Source organism: Epargyreus clarus, unplaced genomic scaffold, assembly GCF_041222505.1.
Source record: "Epargyreus clarus isolate Ecla_fem2 unplaced genomic scaffold, WU_Ecla_fem_2.2 ptg000024l, whole genome shotgun sequence".
NCBI classification, from domain to species: Eukaryota; Metazoa; Arthropoda; class Insecta; order Lepidoptera; family Hesperiidae; genus Epargyreus; species Epargyreus clarus.
The window spans coordinates 2913945-2940560 of record NW_027332231.1 but is presented as its reverse complement, the minus strand read 5'-3'; the positions used below and the strand labels follow the sequence as shown (position 1 = coordinate 2940560).

The following is a 26616-nucleotide window of genomic DNA, read 5'->3' as shown; positions in this document are numbered from 1 at the left end:
GTTGTTGGTTGCTAAATCAATCCCAACTTTTCTTGTAGTTTGTTTAAAGTATTTACGTTCAAAATTTCCATGATATAATATATTCTAGGAAAATTCTGAAGATATATTATTGCAAACATTTGGATCTATGATGTTTGTAGTTTATTTTTCCCTTTTAATTTGATTTCAAACAAAGCAACAAGCAAACAAACATACAGCAACAATCATGTAGGTATCTACTACTATGTACTACTAATATGTTGCAAGGGTAAATTGATTTTACACCCTATAACATAAGCATTAATTACAAAACAAATTTTCTTAACATGCGAACAAAACTAGTATAAAAACAACGCAATTATAAACCTTGTTAAGATAAAAGCACCTTAATAGAGCAATTTAAGAGCGGAGCGGAAGAGATTCCGCGGTCCTAGCGCATATTTGTATGATAATGCAATGTGTCTGTACCTATGCATGCAGATGCTTTAATTAAGTAAATTACTGCATCAGTGACGTAAATAAAAGAAGATCCGTTTAATTAACCGACTTCAAAAAGGAGGTGGTTATCAATTCGGCCGGTATCTTTTTTTTTTTAACTATCTATGCTAATATTATAAAGAGGAAAACTTTGTTTGTTTGATTGTAATGAATAGGCTCAAAAACTACTGGACCGATTTTATAAATTCTTTCACCATTCCAAAGCTACATTATCCACGAGTAACATAGGCTACATTTTATATGAAATATATTTGATAAATAGATTTTGAGGCGGTACAAAAATTTGCCGGGTCTGCTAATGTCGTATATAAAGGATATTAATAGTTTATTTATTATTTTTTTATATAATGGTAAATGGCTACTGCCGCCCATGCCGCAATGTCCTCTGTAATCAACCCCAGATAGGATTCCATATTCCTACCTGGGGTCGGCCAAGATGCGCCGCTACCTCTGAGGATTAAGCTGGAACGCCTTGCAAAAGTATGTCTCCCTTATCAGACCCTCTCAAACCAGAACACAGCATTGCTTAGCACTACTTGATAGGCAACAATAGGTATCGCGGTGATGCCGCCAGAGTCAAACAACAGAAGGTTCTACCACCTTCAAAATGATACCTTATGATTAAAGGCCATAGAATTTACAGTGCGGTAATTAGTATTGTTTACGTCATTGTTAACTAATACCTAAGCTATTTAAAGATATATCGGAAAAAATATTGGTATGTAAGATACAGAGATAGGTGTCAATGAACTCAATTGTCAGCTGCTTATCAAATGCTTACAAAATAATGATCACTAGTGGCTGATTAAATGTGAAACGAGTAGATAGCAATGCGATATAAAGCTATACTCGTGCAATATACAAAAGTGTGTCTTGAAGGTGTCTTGTCGAACCCTTTGTGGTTCGACTCCGGCGTCACTACCGCCACACCTATTTCTGCCTAATAACAGTAGTGTTGGGCGCTGCTGTGTTCTTGTTCTATATTATAAAAAAAATGTAAAGGATTATAATTGCAATTTAGGATTAAAAAATAAAAATGTTTTACGTATGAAACATGACAAACTTTACTGATACTGAATAGCTCGTTAAGAACACCCAAGAAAACAGAATACACACTTCTTACGGGGCCTTCCTTAATTATTACAGGAAAATATAAGTCTGTAAATTAATAGGGTAGTTACATAAAATAAGCTTCCAATTAATGATAAGTTAAAATGCAAACCATTTATGGACATAGTAACATCGGTCGTTACGCAAATAGCGTAATACTCGTAAGTATAAACACGTTCTAAGTGTTCGATAAGTAAGAACTTATTGGTCACTTACAAACTGGAAATTATTAATGTACTAGTTTTTGCCCGCGGCTTCCCCGGCGTTAATAAATATAACATACTAACATACATAAAACTGAAAATTCGTACCTTCAACTTTGCTATCGATCCCATAATTCCCGGGATAAAAACTATCCTATGTCCTTCCTCGGATTTCAAGCTATCTTTGTACAAAATTTCATTAAAATCGGTTCAGTGGTTTAGGCGTGAAGAAGAGACAACCAGACAGAGTTACTTTCGGATTTATAATATTAGTAAGGATGGTGGGTCAATGCATGAGTAGATCATACAAGGTGATGATCATTATCGAGGCTCAATAAAAATGAAGCCTTAAAGATAGTAAATACTGAATAAGTCATAATGACAGAAAACAGATATCACGAACGCTTCTTAGAGCACGTATCTAATAAAAACTAGAAAATATTAGGGCTTAAAATAATAGAGCAATAAAATAAAACAGCGATAAATAAGTATTGCAATCATAATTATTACCCACATGGCTTAATAAACGGCGCGCTCCCTATGTTAGTAAGTGCTTGATAATGAGAATTTATCAAACACTTACTACATCTTGATATAAGGTAAATTGCAGAGCAAACTGTTTATGCACGATTGGTTTAATATACGAGTAATTCATACACGATAACGATTATAGAGTGTCAATAAAAATGAAGACAAACAGATAGTAAATATGGAATGACACAAAATAGATTGCACGTACGCGTCTTAGAGCACGTTCCTTTAATAAATACTGCAAAATATGACTGTGTAAATTAAATGCAAAATAAATTAAGCGAGCAATAAACGATAAGTATTGTAATGCGTTCTTATCGCGTGTTGAACAAGGTAAATAGTAATTGTTACTGTAAGTGTGCAAAGTTGGTAAAATAATGTGTAAAGATAAACCTTTGAAAGGTCGTCATAACAGACACCGATATATACAATGAGGTGTAGATAAAAAATATGTAAGTAGTATTCAAGGACCAATAAGAGACATCGAAGAAGGATAATTTATGCTGACATTATTACCACGTTCCTACAAAATTATAGCCCAATATAAATAATAATAGACGGGAATAAACGAATAATGAAAGATATACGGAGAAATGATATAATCGTTTCTAGAAAGCCGTTTCAAATCAGTTCGTACGATTTGAATAAATCATAAAACATAATGTTTATACAGTGTTTAAAATATGTATATCTATACCTAATAATCATCATCATTGTCATCAATCATTATAATTTTACTTATTTTTAGCCACGACGGAACGAAGATGATATATGCGTTTGAGCGGTGAGAGGAAGTTTGTAGTGTTTGTACAAACCAATGTTATCATTTATCTCCAAAACTACTGGTCCGATTTTAATGTGATTTTCAGAGATAGGTTTTGATTTGATTGGTGCATGTTCTTAGCATTTATTAATATCGATAACGTCTAATACTTTCTACTTATATAAGGATTCCTTTACCTTTTGGTACACATCGGCTTATAAGGTGTGAAAACCTTATTAAGGGTGTTAACAAGATTGAACCTTCCTTGGCACACATTTGCGCAAGTAATAGGAATTATTTCTTCGTTTGTATTCCAAACAGAAACAGGTGGATAAAGTTCTTCCTAATTTCTATTATAATGAATTACGTATAAGTTTATCTAGTGCTGTTGAGTGAATGCTAATTTTATTTATTATACTTAGATGTAGTCATAGATTAGTAAAGATTACTCACTCCTAACAAGAAAATGTACCCAGTTTTGAGAATTGAAATAGTTGCGTAAAAAAGTTTTGCCACGTCTCCGTGCTAAAATGTCCCTAAAATATTTCGCAATATTGGTTATTTATTCGTAAATTTTCTCTAAAAATGTTTTTATTTGTCAAAAATTAAAAAAAAAGAACTTACTAAAATAAGCCGTTTATGGCTTCATTCAATTTCAAGGCGGCGAAGTATCTTTACTAATCTATGGATGTAGTAAACAATTGTAAATAAACAAAGATTTCATATAAAATTATATAATCAGATAGGATTAGAGCCCTAGCTGACATGGCCACAGGTGTACCGTTACCCTAGAATGAAGTTGAGTACGAGTAAAACTAAGCGGCAACGCTTTGTATAACAGTCTCTTCCATACTTTAAAACCAGAACACAACAGCGCTTAACACTGCTCCTGAAAAGCTACTAGAGGAATTATGAAAATATAAAAAACTCGACAGCTCAAAAATGTATCCTATGTCACTCCCATAATTTATATAAACCATATGGGCCGCGGCGCGGGAGTGCAGGGTGTACCAAAGAATAAGACATACATACATACGCTCAAAACACATTACCATAATCCGGGTTATAATATATGCAGTGATAGCCTAGTCACTAGTGGTTAAGAAACGCGGCCTCTCGATCGAGGGGTCCGAGGTACAAATCCCAGGCACGCACCTCTGATTTTCAAATTTATCAACGCTGAAGCTCATCAACGCTGGCGTGCCCCAAGGGTCTGTATTATCTCCCACGCTTTTTATTCTGCATATCAATGATATGCTGCTAAAAATCGGTGGCATTCATTGCTATGCAGATGATAGCACGGGAGATGCTGTGTACACAGGCCGTGCGAACACCTCTCGGACATTCGTGGAAGAAAGCAGAATCCGACTTGTGTCTGAAATCGAGAACTCTCTGGAGCGGGTCTCGGAATGGGGTCGTCTTAACCTTGTTGAGTTCAACCCCTCGAAGACACAAGTCTGCGCGTTTACCGCTAAAAAAACCCCATTCGTCATAGCGCCTAAGTTCCAAAGTACCCCGCTCACCATTGGTAAAAGTGTAGGGATCCTGGGAGTCGACATCTCGTGCGACGTGCAGTATCGGAGTCATTTGGAAGTTAAAGCCAAGTTGGCTTCAAAGAAACTGGGCGTCCTAAACAGAGCCAAGCAGTACTTCACTGGGGGGCAACTCCTGCTGCTTTATAAAGCGCAAGTGAGGCCCCACATGGAGTACTGCTCGCATCTCTGGGCAGGGGCACCACAATACCAACTTAACCCACTTGACTCCGTACAGAAACGCGCGGTGCGAATCGTCGATGACCCAGTGATCTCTGATCGGTTAGAACCCTTAAGCCTTCGGAGGGACATAGGTTCCCTCTGCGTGTTCTACCGACTTTACAATGGTGAGTGTTCTGAGGAACTGTTTGATCTGGTGCCTACGTCGCCTTTCCTTCATCGCACCACTCGCCGAAGGATGAAGTTCCATCCACATCAACTGGACCCGTGGCGGTCCTCCACGGTTCGGTTTAATAGATCATTTTTGCCGCGTACGTGCAAAATGTGGAATGAACTTCCTCCTGAGGTATTCCCTCAGGACTATGACATGGGGCTCTTCAAGAGGGGTGTAAAAAGAGCTCTCCTTCAAAGCCGGCGATGCATTGGCGACTCCTCTGGTGTTGCAAATGTCCATAGGCGACGGTGACTGCTTTCCATCAGGCAGCCCGTCTGCCTTATCGTTAGGTTACATATAAAAAAAAAAAAAAAAAAAAAATTATGTGCGTATTAGAAATTAATTTACTTGCTTAAACGGTGAAGGAAAACATCGTGAGGAAACCTGCATACCTGAGTGTTTTATAAAAAAAAAGTCTTAAAGGTATGTGAAGTCTACCAATACGCACTTGGCCAGCGCGGTGGACTATGGCCTAATCCTTCTCATTCTGAGAGGAGACCCGTGCCCAGCAGTGGGACAGTAATGGGTTGATGATGATGATGATGATGATGGGTTATAAGAGCGGCTAGTTGAACTCCATAGAGCCACAAATATTCCCACCACATTTAAATCGTATCGTACCACCAAGAATTAAACGACAAATAATTCACGTTCAAAAACTAGCATTACAGTATTGGCATCCATGAGCGCAAACAACTCGGCAGCTCACGTTTGTATTGTAAACACGAGACCTTTCTTTACCAGCTCCATAATGAATAGTCAACAGAAGCAGTAAAGTTCCGATCTCAAAAACGACCAAAATGAAACTTTAGCTCGCGTAGACAAATAGGGATGTCAACTTAATAATGATTATTAATTATTCTTTGCAAGTTGCAAGTACATTTTAATGAAATTATAAATATAAATTTGTTGTTCTTTTTAGAAATTAAAAATATTAAAATATCTAGTGATCGCATCTTAAGGTGGTATGTCTTGGTGGTTTAATACTGGTGGCACCATCACCATTTAAAATTCTACCACCTAACAGTGTGGTAAAGAATACGTGGAGCATTAAAACTTTAGTCTTTAGAAATAGTGACACATCTGTGACCGACCTCATGTAGAACTCTCAAGTCATACAACCTATTAAGAATTAATTACAAATGCCTTTGTGAGACTGCGATTTTTTACTATCAAATAATTGCATCAAAGCTATTTTTTAAAATAAGATAGTGATTTAGGTAATTTTCTATTATGTATTAAAAGAAAAAATATCAATCCTTTCAACACAATTAGTTAAAAACATTTTTTTATATTAAAATTAGACTATTTTGTTTTTTTTTTCAACATGAGATGCAACCCTATTGGCATTTCTTTTCCAAAGCCTTGTCAACTGAGATAGTGATGTCGTATTAAACACGTCCCATTTTCGAAAAATCCCTTGTTTACTATGAGATCATGTTACACTTGACGCCGGGTCGACAACCTAATAGACGACACGACCAAAGTATTTAATTGATATTGATTCTATGAGCCTGCATTATAATTAACTATTGATGTAATAAATACCGTAGTATTATAGATAAATTCATTAATTTATGTGTATAAGCTTTATACTTTTCATACATTAGCAGAAATAAAAAACAAAAAATGCCTATTTACCTATTGCATTAATATACAGTTTACATTTTCATAACTGTGAAAGGATTGTATTTTTATTTGTTGTTATAAACCCTTGATTTTAAAGCCTTAATACTTTTCATAAAAAAACGCTCAATGAGTATACGTAGAAAAGGATGAGACTAATAACTATTTTTCCTTCGTGAATTTAAGGTAGGTATAATCGAGACTACCCAGAGCGTTTCCGGTCTTTAACAAAAACGTTATTCCTATTAAACAAAGTGGTTGCAATCAAAGATTCGTTTTCGCATCTTCCATTCATTCAAATCAGGTTCCGCCGGTCGACAACCGCTTTGAATGGCCGATCGGGTCCTGAATACAATGGTAAAGATTGCGAAGGACATAGACCATTGAAGCAAGAAGATATAAGTGCATCTGGCACACATGAATAACTTTTTGAATGTATTTGCAAATGAATGTTGATATTGTGTGTAATAAATATGCGTTCATTGGTTGCGATTTATTTTCTGTCTTAGCGGTGGGACCATGGGACCTTTAGACAGAAGGAGATTTGGACTCCACCATGCCTTAACAATATATGTTTATGAAGCTGTGTTTAAATTAAACATTTAAATTTAGTAAGTCTTGTAAATACAGTGTAGCGACAGTGTTCCTTGACTTCCTTCATGTAGCGCTACTCGTCAAGAGATGACGCTGCTGAATCACGCTATCGAAGTTTTCTAAGCATCTTGCATATATACAAGTTCCCAACTGAGACTGTCGGAGCACGGCCGCTCTCCGGGCATGATCACCTCCTAGCCCTGCGGGAGATCTCCCTTTGCTAAAACAGCATTTTTAAACTTACAAACATTACTAACAGCCGAGATATGTCGAATTGCATATTTATAACTGTTGACTTGATACTTGACCGAATACGGAACCCGAGACCCTCGGCGTAGCAAACCGGAATAGCGTTCACCACACAAGTAGCCAAGCAATGTCAACAACACTCGTATTACACTATGCAAATGTTACCAGATACATTTCTCTAGTACAAAAAACAAACGCAGTCTATCGACCGCGTTTACGAATGAATGTTAAGTATTAAGGCGGGAACATACTGTTGAAACGCCACGCTAACCGATGCAACGCGACGCGTGTTGAGTCAAATCATCATAATAGGTATAGAAGTATAGACGAGCATGCCGTCCACCTGATGGTAAGTGGCTACTGCCTCCCTTGGACATCTGTATCTGTAATGAACCCCAGGCAAAACCAGTTTCCCATCTGAGGTTGGGCACAGATACGCCGCTGCCCCTGAGGACTAAGCTAGAATGCCTCGGAAAAGCATGTCTCCTTTACCACAGTCTTCCAAACGGAACACAGCAACGCTTAACACTGCTGCTATAACGCAGAAATAGGTGTGGCGATTATGCAGCCGGAGTCGAACCACGCAGGGTTGTACCTTTAAATAATAGTATGTTCCCGCCTTTAGTATTAACATGAAGTCGTCAAGTTAATGACGTGTGAAATGAAGTCGCGTGGCGTCACGAGATCCGCACGTGCGACAGCACAGATCACAACGGGGGCGTGACGTCACTCGCGACAGAATACCTGATTAAATTGTTTCCTTCTAATGCTACTCTCAGATCGCAAAAAGTAGATAACAGTGTGCAATTCCATTTAACGTATCTTGCATTTGTGTGAGTGACTTGGACGCCCTGGTAGTTTCCTTGTATTTGTAATCGATTTTGAATATTTTTAAAAACCTGAAATGCTGCTATTTTAGCTGTACAAAGTGTCATTAAAAGGGTACATAATTGCGATCCTTGCCAATTAAGACTTAAGGTTTAAAAATCACTACTATAAAGTTAATAAAAGAATTAATGCTCAATACAAAAACAAAAGAAAAAACGACTGCTTAAAATTAATCAAATACCTAAAATCTAAAGTAATATAGCCTATGCCACTCCCATTATTACGACGACAAATCTAGTCACATCACATATATCAAAATCCGTTACGCCGTGGGACTAGTGGCTGTAGGGCAAAACATAAGAAATACGTATTACATACATACGGTCGAAAAATATTACCCTATGAAATCGGCTCAAACTAAAGGAATATGTAAAAGAAAAAATATAGTACTCAAGCTGCCGCGACCACCATTACATATTGAAGGTGGTAGAACCCATTGCGGTTCGAATCAGGCGACACCATTGCCACTACCTCATTACAGCAGTATTAAACGCTGCTGTGTTCTGGTCTGAAGAGCGTGGTAACGAAGACATACTTATCCGAGGTGTTCCAGCTTAGTCCTCAGGGGTAGCGACGCGTCTGTCGCCGACCTCAGGTAGGAATATCTAATCCTATTGATTACGCTTGTCCATGGGCGGCAGTAGCCACTTACCATCAGGTGCATGCTCGTCTGCTTCTCCTATATTATAAAAAAAAAGTCTTTTATTATCATGGAATTATCATGTTTGGCAACAGTTCTAACAACCGATATAGACAGAGACCGATATAGATATTACTATTACAGTCAGATACACAGCGGAAATAGGTTTACTCCACAATTTTCCAGATTACAATCATCGACCGAACCATTCATACATTCCTTCGATAAGCTTATCACAACAATTGATTACAATATAAATTGATGAAAGCCAAACAATCGGTTACCGATAACTAATCCTGGTTCAATGTTAATGATCGCTATGTTAATTGTGTTTCATATTTAACCGTGAACAAACGTCAGATCTTTATTAGACGCCAGTTAATAAAATAGCTTAACTAATATTATCCGACAATCGATGTTATATCTAACTAGCTGACCCGGAAAACGTTGTGTTGCCATATAAATAAAAAAAATTGTTAAGGGTGAACAACCTTTATCACTTAGGGGAAAAAAAATAGATAGTAGTCGATTCTCAGAACTACTGAAAATGCATATAAAATTTGGTGAAAATCGGTAAATCCGTTTCGGAAGAGTACGGTAACTAACACTGTGACACGAGAATTTTATATATAAGATATATTATATACGTCTCTAATATTATAAATGTAATTGGGGTTTGTTTGTAACACTTTCACGCCTTACCTACAAAGCCGCATGTCTAGATATTTGTAATCACGTTGTCAGGGATGCAGCAAAAGACGTAAAGTACATTTTTATCATAAAAAATACCGTTCCTGAGGGATAAACAAAATCCTCTGCCAGCATGCGCAGCCACTAATAAAAAATAGTTTTATATAAAACGTACGTTGCTTTCTTACTTAATTTATAGATCGAGAGCAATTGAGTAATAATACAGTTCAGATCTGGGGTCATACATGCACCCCATAGACATCGGAATTCAATGCCAAAATACTATCGAAGTCGACCCTTTGCTATGTTCATGAAGGCAGTAAGAGAAATAACGAAATAGCAATAAATTCATTTAATGTCTGTTCTGAAAAAATCATATGTAAAAGAGTTTCATTGGTAAAAACCGTTTCATTTGATAGCCATATCACGTGACGTATAAAATAATTGGTCGACCATATTGGATTTAGAATGACGTCACATCTAATGATTAAAACCAAACGTGTACTATTATGCCAAATTACGCAATCGGTTCGGGTTAAGTGGTTTAAAATGTTGTTACTAGATTTAACCTTCACATACTAACAAGGCAAGTTAAATAAAGTTTGTATTTAAGGAAATACATATCGATACCTTAATTCGCAAATCAGCAAACTCCACTTTTTGTCCAAATTTTTTTTTATTTATTTTGATAGTAAATGGCGTTGAACGCAATCAAAATAAATAAAAAATAACATTTTGACAAAAAGTGGAGTTAGCTGATTTGTGAATTAAGGTATGGATATCTGCATACAATAAAATATGCATATGTTCCTACATTAAATGAAGCATAACAAATTATGCAAAACCCAGACAATTTATCAGCGTACATGCAATCGTTCCATAGAACTGATATAAAGTAGAACTTTCGCTTTCATAAATTTTACAAAATGTTGAATCTAATAAAATAATTGTGTTAACAGCAAAGAACGCATAACATAGTAAAATAACACAATAAATATTATTGGGTAAAGTATCAGTTCTACCATAAGGAAAACAGATGCATTACCATTTTTAGTCATATGAAATTTTTTTTATACCGTAGGTACCCAAACTGACCCAATTAGAAAACTAAACAAAACACTCTCCTAGAATAAATCAGTAATAATAATGATGGTGGTGCGTTTGTAGTTGCTCCACGATTTATACAAACCATGATATATATAGTTAGTCAATGCCATATCTATTTGTTATATACTCTATGTAACACCATACGCATCTCCCTTTCACCTTAACAATCGTTTAAGCATTAAATAAATGGCAGCCTCGTTTATATGCGTGTGCGCATTGACAAATTATGCGCATGCAAATCAAAATTAGCGAGAATTGCATAATGTCTAATGCACACTTGCGCACGGATGCGTGTTGGGGGATATTATCGATATTTGTATAGACGGTCTAATATAGACAAAACTATTATCTATACTAATATTATAAAGAGGAAAACTTTGTTTGGTTGTAATGAATAGGCTCAAAAACTACTGGACCGATTTTAAAAATTCTTTCACCATTCGAAAGCTACATTATCCACGAGTAACATAGGCTATATTTTATATGAAATATATTTGATAAATAGATTTTGAGGCGGTACAAAGTTTGCTGGGTCAGCTAGTATCGAATATAGTACGATATTAGCGATATATCAACATTTTTAAACATTAATTAAAGATGGATTTTATCGTCCACATATTTGACAAATTAAATTTTGAATACCTATTTTTCTCTATTAAATTAATTTATTACATAAAATATTGAAATGATCCGATATCGCAATTATTTTTTTTCGATTGGGCAATATCGTATCGACAATCACTCAATATAAACACAAACACCGATATCTTGGGGTCCAATTATCGATATACACATCTTTGCACACCTACTTGCTACTGCATGTGTGAATGTGAAAATATAAGATTTAGTGATCGTATCGACAATGTAATTAGTGTGCAGATTAAACAATTAACGTGGCTTCATTGAATTGTTTGAAAAACAAGTGTCGCGTGTAATTTTCACGCCATTTTCTTGCTTATCTTCATCATCAACAGACAAATTGGTACGAGTTATTAATATTCAATTCTAATCCGTAACGATCACCGACACCAGACACCCGATATTTATTCATGATACGTCAACATTTACATGGATTACCGATATCGTTTTCATATGAAATATAACTCTATCATATATCTTAACGTACATCGCATGTTACTAATACGTTAATATACGCTAATTTCGTAACCGTTGAAGCGAGTTTAATTAAACTTTCAAAGTAAATTGTTTTCAGGATGAGTCGGTTATATTTAAACCGGATAATTTGTGTTATTAACGAGATACAGAAAAAATATTTGTCGCAGGATACCATCTGCCCGGGCCTGTAATATTTTTAACGATCTTGCGACAGAAAAATAGCAACTCTACTCTTACCCTAAAGTTAAACGTTGTGCATTGATGCAATGACCTGATCCGGTGTTTTTCTAATGAATACCAAAGGAGCAATGGACCGGTAGCGATCAGATGAGCTGGCTTTCTATTTGTCTCTTGATATCTGAGTATGTTATCATCGATGCCTGTTATGTGTATTTATTTTGTTGTCCCTAGCGCATATTATGCATATGGCAATTGAAAAATGTGCTAAAGAAAGTACAGCTACATCTCAATTAGAATTACACATGGAGAAACCGTTAGCTTCATTTGGCATTGTCAGTTGATGACGAAAGTATAGACCTAAGAGATAAATGTAAAAAAGATGCTTCATGAATTATAAAATACCCAATGGTTTCCGCGGAGTTTGTTAAGGTAAGATTCGAAATGACAAGTAAAACTTCATATAACTTCCTTTCAGGTAACATCGTGTTTCAAGTAACTTTGTTATCCTTGAATTCAATTTCCTCTTCCCTTGTCTGCTTGTCAGTCAATGTCATTTAAGTAGATATACCTGCACTCACTGTAGATAATATGGATGTCAGTTCATACATCTTGACATATTTGCATGTAGTGGTTTACTGTTTACATCATTTTATGCGAAAACACGAAAATAAACATAACATAGTCACAGTGAACACGTTCAAACATATTCCCAAAGACACCAACTAAGAAATGCTGCAAATCCAATAACATCACAATCCGATAAATAGTTCTCGTGCCAAAAAACGCAATAAAAGCGTAACATTTGTTTTAAACGATCGTAATAAAATCGGAAAAGATTTAAATGTCGTTTTCGCAAGCGACGGTGTCATTGGCAGAACATAAATTTTGTGTGATACCATTGGAACTATTTTTATTGTATATATTTCAGGCTGAACACAATACATGTTTGACCAGGTGGTGTAACTCAATGACGACCGTAAAACTGGGCCGAAACTATAGTCACAGCTATTTCTGATCCGCGAAGTTTAAGCTGTCCGAACATGGATCAGTTTACTTAGTTGAAAGCGTAATTGACTTGCTTGTTAAATTTTCGACTATAGATACTTTTTTACCATTAGCTATATTTCACTTTAAGTCAAATCATTGATGATTTCGGCCATCCTAGTTTTGATTGTGATATCGAGTTTCACACAGTGTTGGACGTCTCCAACTTATTCCTGTCCTAGTTCTAGCCATAAAGTCATTATTAGAATACAATTCACTTTCAAATCAAATTCTTCCCATCCCTGAAGTTCAGATAGTAGAAATCACGCAACTGAGAAATTTACGAAAACTTCTTAGATTTTGGAAATATTCAACTTCAACCGGGCCTTTAACAGAAGTAGGCAATAAAAACCATACAAGTACTTGCACTGAAGCGTACTCATATGTAAACTTAAATGATCGCTTGATTGCATATACCTATGTACACAAATGATCACCTGTATACGACTTAGGTACTATAGGTAAATTACTTATATTAAAACAGTAGATGTGAGAGGTCACACAATCAGTTTAATTCACAGATCGATAACGGAAAACGGGTACAAAAATAGAAAACGCTGGTAAGACCCGCATGCGAGCGACTATGCTATAATTAGATAGCATTGCGACAATGACACGCTTACGGCGCTTCCGATGTCTACGCACGCCCTCGCCTTATCGCTGTATGAAACTACATAACAACATCTATGTCTAGAGCTTCGTCTACTACAACAATGTTGTAATGTTACATTACTAATGACACTCACACTACGAAATTATCCGAGTCCAGAGGCACCAATGCCATACCTATCTTTGCTTATAACAGTGTTAAGCGCTGCTGTGAACTAGTTCGAAGGGTGTGGTAATAGAGACATAGTTATCTGGGTCCGAATTAGTCTTCAGGAATAGGAACGCATATGTACACAACATCGACACGGTAGAAATATCGAATTCCATATTCCATATTTCTACTGTGACATCGGGTAGGAACCTTAATCTTGTCTGCAAATACGCAAACATTATATTTCGCAAGATATAATTGTAACTAATAATGACACCAAACAAAGAAACACGAGTTAGTATATAATTGATGTAAATAAGAGAACAGTTGAAGAACAAACGCAAATAATAAATGACAACCTCTTGACTACAACAACACGACAGCTAATAAAACATGTAAACATTATGAAAGGAGAAACAAATATTGAAAAAGAGATTACTGGAAATTATTAACTTGGAAATTATGTGACAACTGTTGGAAACGGGAAACATATGTGACAAATGATGAACATGAGTTGTATTTAATGAAATCAAATAGCTAATAAAATTAGATAATTACTGATTAATTTATAGGAAAAGATAGTAATGACGTAAACGATGTAAATAATGATACATCAAAACGAAATAATGGTGACAGGCAACTGTTTTAGTCTAGGTAAAGTAAATTTATAGAATAATTTTGTTATAACATTAGTCAAATATTGATTGGGTAACTAGAAAATGTTCTCAGTGATGTATATAATGATACAGCAAAACGAAAGGTAATAATGGTGACTGGCAACTGTTTCAGTGTAGGTAAAGTAAATATCGATTCAGTCACAATAAAATATTGTCAGGAAATTGATTAGGCAATGATTTATGACAAACTTGTTGGATAGATGCTACTTAATAGAAGGTCTTAACTAATTAACAGACTCAGTTTCACATTACATCTCGCAATGTTTTATTTGCATTTTATGTTTATGTTTTATGGGATCATGTTTTTTTGTCTTTTTATAATATTTTTCTTGATTTAACTTTTCTTGATTTAACGTTATTGTTAAGTATTTAATTTTTAAATACTTTTTCTTTATGACTTTAACTGCACTTCTAATTACATAATTACAACATTTTTAAAATTGACTAAATAGCATACGATTCAATCAAAATTCACACAACAAATATGGCCATAAATTGCAGCAGTCATGAACGTCTTCATATCAAAATATTTACAGTTATGAAGCAGAGGCGTAACAAAAATCATTCTCAAAAACAAAAATAACGCAATGACGTGTGTGTATCATAAAAACGCGATATCTTTCACGGTGCGGGCAAAATGCCAAGGCGTCGCTTTTTCTATCGGTCAAGGTGAACTTAGGAGGGACGGTCTTCCAGTCATTACGGGTGGATCGATATTAAGGAACATAAAAATTAGGTATGAACCAAGTTAAAAGGTTCGATATAACATTTGTTGCGATAAAATCCAATATGAATACGAGTACATATATTATAAAATATCTGTACTTTGGTGAAGCACTGCCTTCTGCAAAAAAGTACAAGATTAATCTGATCTTATTAGGTAGGTTATACATCTATGTTAATAGGCCCTAGTCCACCGCCACTGGCCAAGTGCGTATTGGTAGACTATACAATACATATCTTTGAAAACTTTTTTTAGATTTCTCAGGGATGCAGGTTTCCTCATGATGTTTTCCTTGAACGTTTAAACAAGTGATAGGTAATTAATTTCTATTTTTTTGGGATTTGAACCTCGGACCCTTCGATCGAGAGGCTGAGTTTCTTAACCACTAGGCTACGAACAAAACATTTGAAGTGCATTTAATTCGGTGTCGGAGATTGTTCGCAAGCACCACTCCACCATTCCGTCTCTGTCCGTCGTCGTTGGCTCATTACACCTGTTTGTGAGGCTGTGGCCGCATAATCCAGCTGAAGTTATTGTGCTTACATAAAGCTCAAATAAGTAAACAGAGGGAAAATAGTATCACCACGTGAGCATTGATTGCAATCACAAATATACTGATTTATCTTTTCCTGTTTATATTTGAGATCTTGATCTCTAAAATAGCGTCTAAAATAAATTATGTATTTTCATAGCGAGATCAATCTTATAAGTGTCCCACAGGGGAATTCTTATTATCCTTAAGTATCGTCTAAAGCGTAAAAACCTAATAATAAAAGTACATAACCTACGTACATTATCAACTTGAACACTCGCGCGGCACAATGGTCAATGTACTAGTCTGACGCGCAAAGGGTTCCGGATTCAATTCCCGGCCAGACAGTTATTTGAATAATGAATTTAGATTTCTGTTCTGGGTCTGGATGTTTGTGTATTCGTCTTTGTGTGTGTTCATGGTAACCACAGGGAATCTTGGGTGTGGGGCTGTAAATGTAGAAAGGGTCATTATATGATATAGGATATAATACGTTCAAAGTTAAAGTACTACAAGTTAAAGTTAAAGGTAAAGTGGTGATTTTGTACAAGTTAATGAAGAAAGTGTAAAATGCCTTCGTTTAATGATATAAAAGTAACTCTCACACTATAAAGGAAGGAAAGGACAGCCATACGTAACAATTACTTAGGTGCTTAAGCCCTTAATGACAAGAAAGTGTAAATTAGACAGTAATGTAATAAATGTTTTTTATAGACGAGAAGTTATTATATAACTTTGTTCGATTGCACTAGCACTATGTGTATTTCTGCCATTTTGTCTAAGTCTTAAGCAAGTGATAGTCTGAAGGTGGTAGAACCCTTTGTGGTTCGACTCCGGCGGCACCACAGCCACACCTATTTTTGCCTCATAACAGCAGCACATTGCTGTGTTCCGGTTTGAAGGGTGTTGTAAGGGAGACATACTTTTTCGAGGCGAACCCTTTGTGGTTCGACTCCGGCGGCACCACCGCCACACCTATTTCTACCAAATAACAGCAGTGTTAGGCGCTGCTGTGTTCCGGTTTGAAGGGTATGGTAAGGGAGACATACTTTTCCGAGGCGTTCCAGCTTAGTCCTCAGAGGTAGCGGCGCATCTGTAGCCCAGCTCAGGTAGAAATATCTAAACCTATCTATTATCTAGGGTTGATTACAGATGTCCATGGGCGGCAGTAGCCACTTAACATCAGGTGGACTGCATGCTCGTCTGCTACTCCTATACTATAAAAAAAAATCCTAACGATAAGGCAATCGGGCTATCTGGTGGAAAGCAGTCACCGCCGCCTATGGACGTTTGCAACACTAGAGGAGTCGTCAATGCATAACCGGCTTTGAAGCAGAGCTCTTTTTGCACCCTTCATAAAGTTTCCTTAAATTTTGTTTATGAGGAAAGTACCAACAAACAAGTAACTTTCGGTCACCACGCCCTTATAAGATCTATAGAGCCGGCCATTGATCAATTATCTATACATAGACTAAGACATTGGGAACAGATGTGTATGATGTCACCCACATCAGCCGGATCGATGTCAATAGAGCTAAGTGGCTTCAAGTCGACCAGTTTATATTTGTACTTAAGGACATGTTTAAGTGCAAGTAGGGTATGTCAATCTCGTATATTTTTAACTGTATCCACTCCTTACTAATATCAATGTCAAGATTTCTTGGGAATATGTTTTAAAGTTTTATTGTGAAAGGAAAGAAGTTACGATGGAAATATTTCAAGAAAACCTATTAAATACATCTTAAGATCAAATGATCAAATGTGCTCATTTGATATGCATAAAAAAATCAAGTCAAACTCAAAACCTAACTAAACTCACTAAATATCATACAAACCATTGCAAAAATAACACAAATAAATCAATATTACGCAATATATTTAGTCACGATAAAAGCTAATGAAAAAGCAGACTAATATTTCCAAAGCATATAATACTTGTACAAGTGAAAAGTCGCCTCAACGATAACTTTTAATTAAACTTTACAAGAATTATATCATTATCATTTTAATTAGACATAATTTATTTTATGTTACTTTCGCTTCCACAGCAACCATCGATCATGAATGTCATTGATAAGAATTTCGAAATTTTAGTAATACCTCGAACATTCAATAGAATTTTATAGATATTTTGAGATTCACTAAAATATGTTTGTACTAAATCACTTCCATGCATTACCAAGCTAGTACTATTACGATAACATTAAGAAATTTGCAATGTACACAAAACAATAAATATGACGAATAAACAAACTTAACATAATATGTACAATTCTAATGGCGTTGACACTCTCGATAAAACCAATATTAATCGTTCGTCGCCTCATGTTTAACCATCCGTAGACATACAAACTGGCAAAGGGCAGTTAACTTTCACACTCGCTTTACGAGAAAATCACACAGTTATCCATCTTTGTAAAACAAGGAAGACGACGCAGAGTTGTAAACCACTTAATGTAATTCCAACAGCGATTTGGATTATTTTTAGAAAAGCTTATCGACTTACTGTTGCCCGGAGCGCTGTTGGAATATCCCTTCGTCATAACATCGTGATTAATAGTTATGGTCGGAGAAAGAAATGGGAAGCCTGATGAATAAATCGATCTTTCGGTAAATAACTTAAAATAGAATTATGTGCGATAGGGCTCCGCATACAGAGTACTGGTTTTTGAAACTGAAGAAGTAAACGGGCTAGTAATACAAATTCCTACGACTGGAGTTTTACAGGAAGTCGATTACTGAAGCGTTGCTAAAATTGAGGATTAAGTTGGATAACAACAACAAAATAACACTTTATCTCTTCTCGGCCTCTTATATCTTTGAAACCAGAAACCAGAAGAACCAGCTTTTATCCCTAATAAGACAGAAATATGTTTATTGATTGTGCCTCCAAAATCGAAGCACAAACTATCTCAATTGATCAAAAAGACGTCTAAAAAGATTGTCTTATGTAAGGACGTTAATATAGAATTAAATTAAGTTATAGATAAATTCGAAAGCTTATCAAAGTCACTCGATGTTAAAAGGAAATAAATGAAATCAGATCAACAGTGAGAAGATCAACAGAATTTCTTGGGAAAATTAAATAAGGTAAAATAACCGTGGAAACGAATGCATGTGTTGCTTTGAACGACTGTTAAGTTAGAAGGCGAGGGTCGATTGTGTAACAGATAAGCTATAATAGGGTCACATTACCGTATCTCACGTAGAGTTATAGGCACTATCATTGATAGGATCGATAACCACGCACCTGTCAATGAGTTTTAGGAAATTGACCTACGATGGGAGGTAGATATGCTATTTAAATAAAAGAATGAAATCAATACCGAGTTAGAGTAGATAAAGATAACTTTTTTGAAATTCATGTTAAAATTACTTTTGACGCTTTTTACTAGTAAAACGAATGTTTAATTGCCAAACTTCTATTGCCGTGCTTTTGTTGATTGCAAAAGAACAAATATTTAACAAAATGACCACAAAAACTTTTTATGTATCAAATTTGCTTACTTATATTGCGTGTGCTGCACAAAAATGTCTCAAATTTCTCATATCTAATCATAGAATAACGATGTAAGATGTGGTCGAAAGTTTGGACAACACCGACAATAAAGACAGATAAGCGATAGGTGACAATAACTAATGGAATGGCAAACACATGATCGGTGCGCCGAAGTACAAATATTGACAATCAATCGACAACTCTTCGGAGTGTTCACGTTATAATTCTCACCTTCACCATTTCGTCTGTCGGTCAAATGTAACGTAAATTTGTTACTTCCGATACTCATAAACAAAATACAAGATCTAACAAATTATCGTTGGTAATTCGAACCTATATTTAGTTCTAGTAAAAATGTAGTTTACCCAATTCATCACGTAACGTAATATGTGCAGTGGAAATATTTAAAACATCATCGATTTACGATTACACATTAAATTAATCCATGAAGAGATGAAATTTCTAATTTCTCTTAAAGTCACCGTACGTTACATATTCTCTTATATGCCGTAATAGCTTTTATGATTTATTTTCTAGAGTCAAATTAAAATCCCTATCCTATAATTTAACGCCTGTTACATCATTACAATTTTATGACTTAACGTTACTACTATAGATTGTTTACTAACTCAGATGTCTTCTTCCATTTTTGTGCTGTATTCTCCCTTAAACTAATAAAAAAGCGATTAACTTATTTTTCCCATAAACTGCGGTTAATAGCTTCGATAGTAAACGTATCTATAACAACGTTCTTGTATTTTATTGTATACTTTGTAAGTTATGTTACGAAATAATAAAGCTATATAACACTTGTCTTAATTATAGTAACAGTTATATCATAAATATAATATACCTATAATTTGACAAGTCCTTAAATAACGGTTGTACCACGAATATAAACAGGGTTCATAACGTTAGAATACTCTTCTTTACTGCCAATGCATGCTGTAAGTACGGCCGGATCTTTTTCGCAAAGATAAACAAATTGCGGAGTTTATAGAATACCTCTTAACTTAACTTGAAGGTATGTTTGGTCCCATACGCAATTGCGTATGGGACCAGATATACCTGGTAGTCAGTTATTTTGAAAAACCGAATGTGCATGTAAATTAAAACCTCATATCACTTACCGTAAAAAGAGGAAGACCTATTCCAACGATGTACAGCATAATGTTGGTGATAGTGGAGTCCTTGTAAGGGTGCATGAGAGACTCATCGTCGCAGAAGAACCCCCTCTTGTAAGGGTAACCCCAAAGGTAGAAACCGAGGATTAGAAAACCAACTGTAACAAACAAAAATAAAGTTATACAAAAGTAATTGTAACTGATAATAAGATCATTGTTAAGGATAATGATAATGAGATAAAGGTAGATATTTGAATACGTTCAAATGTTTCTAATGATAGCGTTCCAAACTAGAATATCGTTGTACAAATAATTTCATAGTGAAATGTTAATAACATCGCAATTAAAGATGACATGTGACATAAGACAGACAAATATTTTGAACTCGTGCAAATATTCACAAGCATAGCATCACAAAATAGAATGATAATAGGAAAACTTACTTAATGTTTGTTATGTTCGCTAGATATCAATAGACTATAATAACATCCTTAAAACTTTCCAAACACAGATGACTTCGTCATCCTTAAAGCGTTTAAAATACAGACGAAACAAAAAACATGACAGAAATAAAAAAGCCACAATCTAAACATTTTACACCTAATAACCACTTTTAACCAAGGAGAATAGAATTAGGAGAGAAAATAGATCTCGTAACAATGATGAAAAGAACGATAAAAAATGTGTAGAATCCAATAAAAGTGGTATAACTCTCGATATAGATCACAAAACATCCGCATGATAAATCTTGTGCGATCGTCTAGGAGCATCTAAAAAAAGGACCGATTAAAATCGAATGCAACACGTCAGATGGGAATTTAAATTGGTGCGACGGGAGCGAACCCAATGAGACCGAATTAACTATTGTTTCACGGATTGTTCCCTCTCCAAACATAACTAGGGATTGACAAAAAACAGCAGGTATAGAGCGATGATCTCAGAAATAGATTGAGTAGAAATGACAAGCAAACATTAATTCTAACCGGTTGAATTTTTTTACGGAAACAATTATGTGAAACCGATTGGAGATTTTCTCGCAATATTACCACAATTCGAGAATTTTGGCATGCTTATTATAAATATGGAAATATTTGTATTGTTCGAAGAAAATCTCAGAAATATGCTTTTGTAATGCATTAACTTTTTATTTTTAATTGGCAATTATAATTATTGTAAATAGCCTATTTATTTTCAAGGTCTGATAAACACTATTATTGCGTATGCAGACAAGTTTTTTATTTATTTATTAAAACGCATGTTTTATTAACTTGCTCTGTTATGATAGGTATGGATATAATGTTGCAATTTTTAACTACTCGTATTTTTAATGATAACAAAGTAATAAGAAATACAATATACTATTGAGATGATGATGGACAAAGATGCCTTAAGGGCAAGATGGCTAGCAAGAGCTTCATCAAAAATATATTCTCGTCGTGTTTAGGCTTCTTGGATTGACCTCAAATGGTACTTCGTATGAATTTAATACTTGTATAGTAAAAAAATAATGTAAAACCGAGTACTTCCTAATCAAAATCTTCAATATCCATCCACATCGCTTCCAGTAAGTTATTATAACAAATTCTTAAGGGTTCCCCTCTTTGTTAGTGATCCGGGTAAAAATAACAAACACAGTGTTTATGGGCAATCCATTATCGAGTTACGTTACGCATTGCTCGAGTGAGCGGATCCTGAACCGAGTTGTAACGATTATTCTTGAATCGCTTTCGAATATTTTTTGCGTTTGTTCGTAGAATTACGTTATAGTTTTAAATACATAGCAAGTGCCATTGTCTAGTTTTATTTATTTCATGAAGACTAAAATTAATTATTTTTTCTAAATTATTTTTTAACTAACGTTCATGATAAGAATGGTGAAACTGACTGTGTATATTTAAACGAAACTGTTACCTTAACCGAAGTAGCGTAAACTCCCTTAACTAAAATATACTTATATATGATTCCTGTGAAAAATGGAAGTCTGCCTAAAATCAAAGTTGTTATAAAACAAAATTACAAAGAATAAATAAATAAGCCGAAGGTAATAAGGATTCACTTACAAAAACACAGATCAAACAGCGTACAAAAATCTCCAAAGCAAATAACGCAACAGTATATTTTCATCCTATTTAATGGGAGTTCGATAGGAGTTTTATAAATGTGCTTTCACTTCCTTCCCCCTTTTATCTATCATGTTTGCTTTTGAAACATAATAAATCAAGTATATAAATCGATCCATCTAATCGCCTGACAAGCCTGATCCGACGTTTGAATCATAACTTATGGTGTAGAGAGATGAAATTGATGTTCTCAATGAAAAGGATGAAATCGTACTAGATTAGAAATACATCAAAGCAGTGATGACCTACGCCCATTTTAATAATCAATCTATTTAAGTATTGCTTGCCGAAAGATCGATATTAGATGTTTTTAGTAAGCAAAAATTGACAAAAGTTGATCTTTAGTATGGATATTAATATTTTTCTCATTATTCAATGTTATTTGAGTATTAAAATAAATAATCACTAGTTCTTAAATGTATGTGAACCAATTCGTACTACAACTTGATCCTTGCTAAGCTTTCTACACTAAGATTTATTATTTGTTCTTGTGTTGTTCTTGTGTCTTCTTATTTATTCTTGTGTCGTGTTTGCTATCGATGGACACACAAAAAACCAGATCCAAAACAGTAACCTAAATTTATCACTTAGATGTTAGGCCGGGATCGAACCCAGAACCCTCTGCGTGACACAGAGAAACTCCACAACGTAGGCTGATAGATAATCCGTTGGCGATGATAATGAAGTACACACATCAGCTCCACAAACAAATGTGGGCAGTTCATTCAACGCTAGATCATAAAAACGAGGTATGAATCACCCGATCGACTCCGTTGGTGTTGTCTCAACGAATTAGGACGACGACCTCTCTTACATAATAGGTCCTAGAGATACGGTGTTAGGTTACACAGTAGTGGTTTGTAATTCCAACGCCGCTGCGGTTAAACTTTGGGTAACCACTGACGTAGAAAATTGAGTAGTGGATTGTTTTACGCCTGTGACTGCTCAAGATCACGAAGTGCTAACTACAATTAATCTAATCATTTTATCAGAAAATGTAAGACTTATATGAAATAGGTAGGGTATATAAATTGTTCTCATAAATGGAAATCGTTAACTGTATTTTCCGTTATACAGTAAAATAGAGTAAAGATTGCACAAAGATAACACTATCAAATGAGTATGAGGTAAGTAAATAAAATCGCCTAAATGTAAATTTAAACAAGACATAATTAGTTAAATGGCTTTCAAGTAAAGGAAACGAAATGAAAACACGAAAATAAGGAAGATTACACATCTTCAAAGAACATTTACAACAGAAACGATAAACATATAAATTTGACTTTGTCGAACGGATCAATGAAAATTTCGTTTAGGTTTTAATGCTAACAACTTTATGGATGTTGAACAAAAAATACACTAAACACAATAAATACAATAAACACTTAAAAAATATTTTTTCGCTCCCCCGGGCATAAGGGAATCCATGAGGATTTCTCCGCGTAAAAAAAAGGGTATGCTAGGTATATTGCTTTACTTAAATCACTTTACCCATAATTTTGCAAGAGAAACCGTGCGTCAATCAATTAAATTAAAGTAGATTATTTATCAAATAGACTTTTTGATTGAGATCAATTGGTAAAATCATAAAGTAAACTTACGTAAAACTTACGGTCTACAAAGCTGATCGCCCAATTAGTATGTTTGTATACGCATGCATAGTTATGACTACTTATGACACAAACTTACACCATAAGCATGTCATGTAACCGGCAAAGCTTTGATACACCATAATCATAATGTCTGTCCAGTTCATCGTCGCTCATACGCCAAAAAACGGTAATGATAATCAGTTAAGGAAACAGATTTATTTGGTTAAAAGCCGAAGTAAACATTTTGTTGGAAATATCTCCAACATAACGATTCACTCATAGACCCTCAGAAGAATTTTTTGTGTGCCATATGTATGATGACCAATGCTTGTATGATAACCAATGTACAATGTGATTCCTTACGAATACTTATAGTACTCGTAGTAACATAAGGACTATGGATGTTGTTAGCAAAACTAATTTGGTAGCTTCTAATCAATTATTTGAAAAGAGGCAATGTACCCTACATATCTCAAAGGTCTTTATAGTACTTAAAGAGGTTTTATACTGTCACCAGTGGGACTTAAATTTACAAGGATATCTTTACTACTATAAGCGGATCTTTACAAAGTTAAGTATGGTAAGGGACTTAAGGGAGGCATACTTTTCTGAGGCGTTCCAGCTTAGTTCTCAGAGGTAGCGGCGCATCTGTGGCCGACCTCACGTAAGAATCAAATCCTATTTAGGGTTGATTACAGATGTCCATGGGCAGCAGTAGCCGGTTACCATCAGATGGACTTCATTCACGTCTGTTACTCATATATTATATAAAAAAAAGCTATCTTCGATACGACATATGACAAGTATCCAAAAACGAGCAAACCACGGGTATAAGCTAGTGTACAATCAGTGCTGAGAACATTCGACATTACGCCACACTTCTGTAACCACAGCAGACCAGGAGTAAGCACTTAAGTTAAAAGCATCTGTAATCTGCAATCGGTGTACTGGTGCTCTGTGAGATCTAGATTTTCTCAAACGTAAAATGACCTAAGGCCAAGGGATTATAGTTTAAAAGATATGAGTCGATAAACCTAATTTTAAAACATGGGTCAATTTTCCAAGACTTGCGAATATTAGTCTTTTGAATTCTGTGAATCCTAACTTGATTACGTGGAACAATAATTTTTCAAAAAATAAAATTTCAAGAAATAATTTTTAAAATAATTTTATTTTTAAGTTCTAAAGTACTCGAATGAATTCAAAAAGTCTTCGATTGTACGAATTGAAATCCGCAATACATTTTCAGACTTAATTCAAGTATTCATATTAAAGTATCTGTAATCTTAATATTATTGCCTCGTTTAAACAATAAGCACGGACCATTTAATATCTACGTCTCTGAAAGTAAAACAGGGTTCGATTGCGCTAATGGCACACCCATAACCACTTTACTATTCAGATGGGTGTGGCGAGCAGGTGGCATATCATACCGGCCTTGCCTGAATCAAGACCTTTCAACCTGACCTCATAAATAACTTGAATGTTCATGTATTTTTATATGAGTAAGCAGTGCAGCTCATGTGTAAGTGTTATTCTTGTTAAAATATAGGATCGTGAAATAATTTAAATAATGAAATCTTATTTTCATAGCTCAGACACATCTTTATTTCTTTAAATATTTGACAAGAAGAATAAACTGGAAAACATTACCAAAGAGTTTAGTAATGAACCTATGATAATACTTTTTCATCATCGTAGGTTACTACTATTTTCTACTTAAATGAATATTACTATATAATATTTACTTATTTACAACAATTCTAATGTTAAGGATTATGCCATTTATGGTCTGTTAGTAACTATACAAAATGGAAATCCAATGTAAAGATGTCTGTAGATTCGTGGCTACGAACACAAACAAGTATTTCATTAATAAGAAACAAAGTAAATCTGCTTTAAACAAAGCTTAGACGGGCTTCCTTTGAAATGGTCACAACACACAACAGGTATACAGATAATGAATTATTTCCTATTTTTTTACTTTTTTTATCTTCAGCCGATATTAAATCTGGTGTTACTGTTATTATTTGCTAGTATGTAACTTAACTATTATTTAGTCAAATAAATTAAATATTATGATTACACTGCACTATAATAATTTTACGAGTAAAACTTTCTACCACACGTATAAACGATAAATAATTAAAGATACTAAAATAATTAAAGTTAATGTGGCCACAATTTAAACGTTATCTGTGCATTAAGAATGCCGACGGGATCTGATAAAACTGATGCCATCGTAAATTTAACACCAACAAACATGAAACTGTGTTAGGCAAAGAGTCCTCTAGGGCTGTTACAGATATGAGATTTCGGATCTTGACATGTTATACGGATATAATAAAAAAAAATGTAACCGGTTCCATTATACGGTTACGGAAGTAGAATTATTTCAGATACAATAGTTATAGCAGTGGTAGTTATCGATATAAGAAATTTTA

At 34.9% G+C, this 26616-nt stretch overlaps 1 protein-coding gene across 1 annotated transcript in view; it reads right to left on the bottom strand.

Annotated features, from left to right (window-relative positions):
• The window catches only part of LOC140752146 (putative phosphatidate phosphatase), a 112558-nt gene that overhangs the window by 45634 nt on the left and 40308 nt on the right, over positions 1-26616 (bottom strand). The window contains exon 2 of the mRNA XM_073086329.1: positions 20467-20618. Within this exon, the coding sequence (XP_072942430.1) occupies positions 20467-20618 (152 nt within the window). The remainder of the gene's footprint in view (positions 1-20466; positions 20619-26616) is intronic.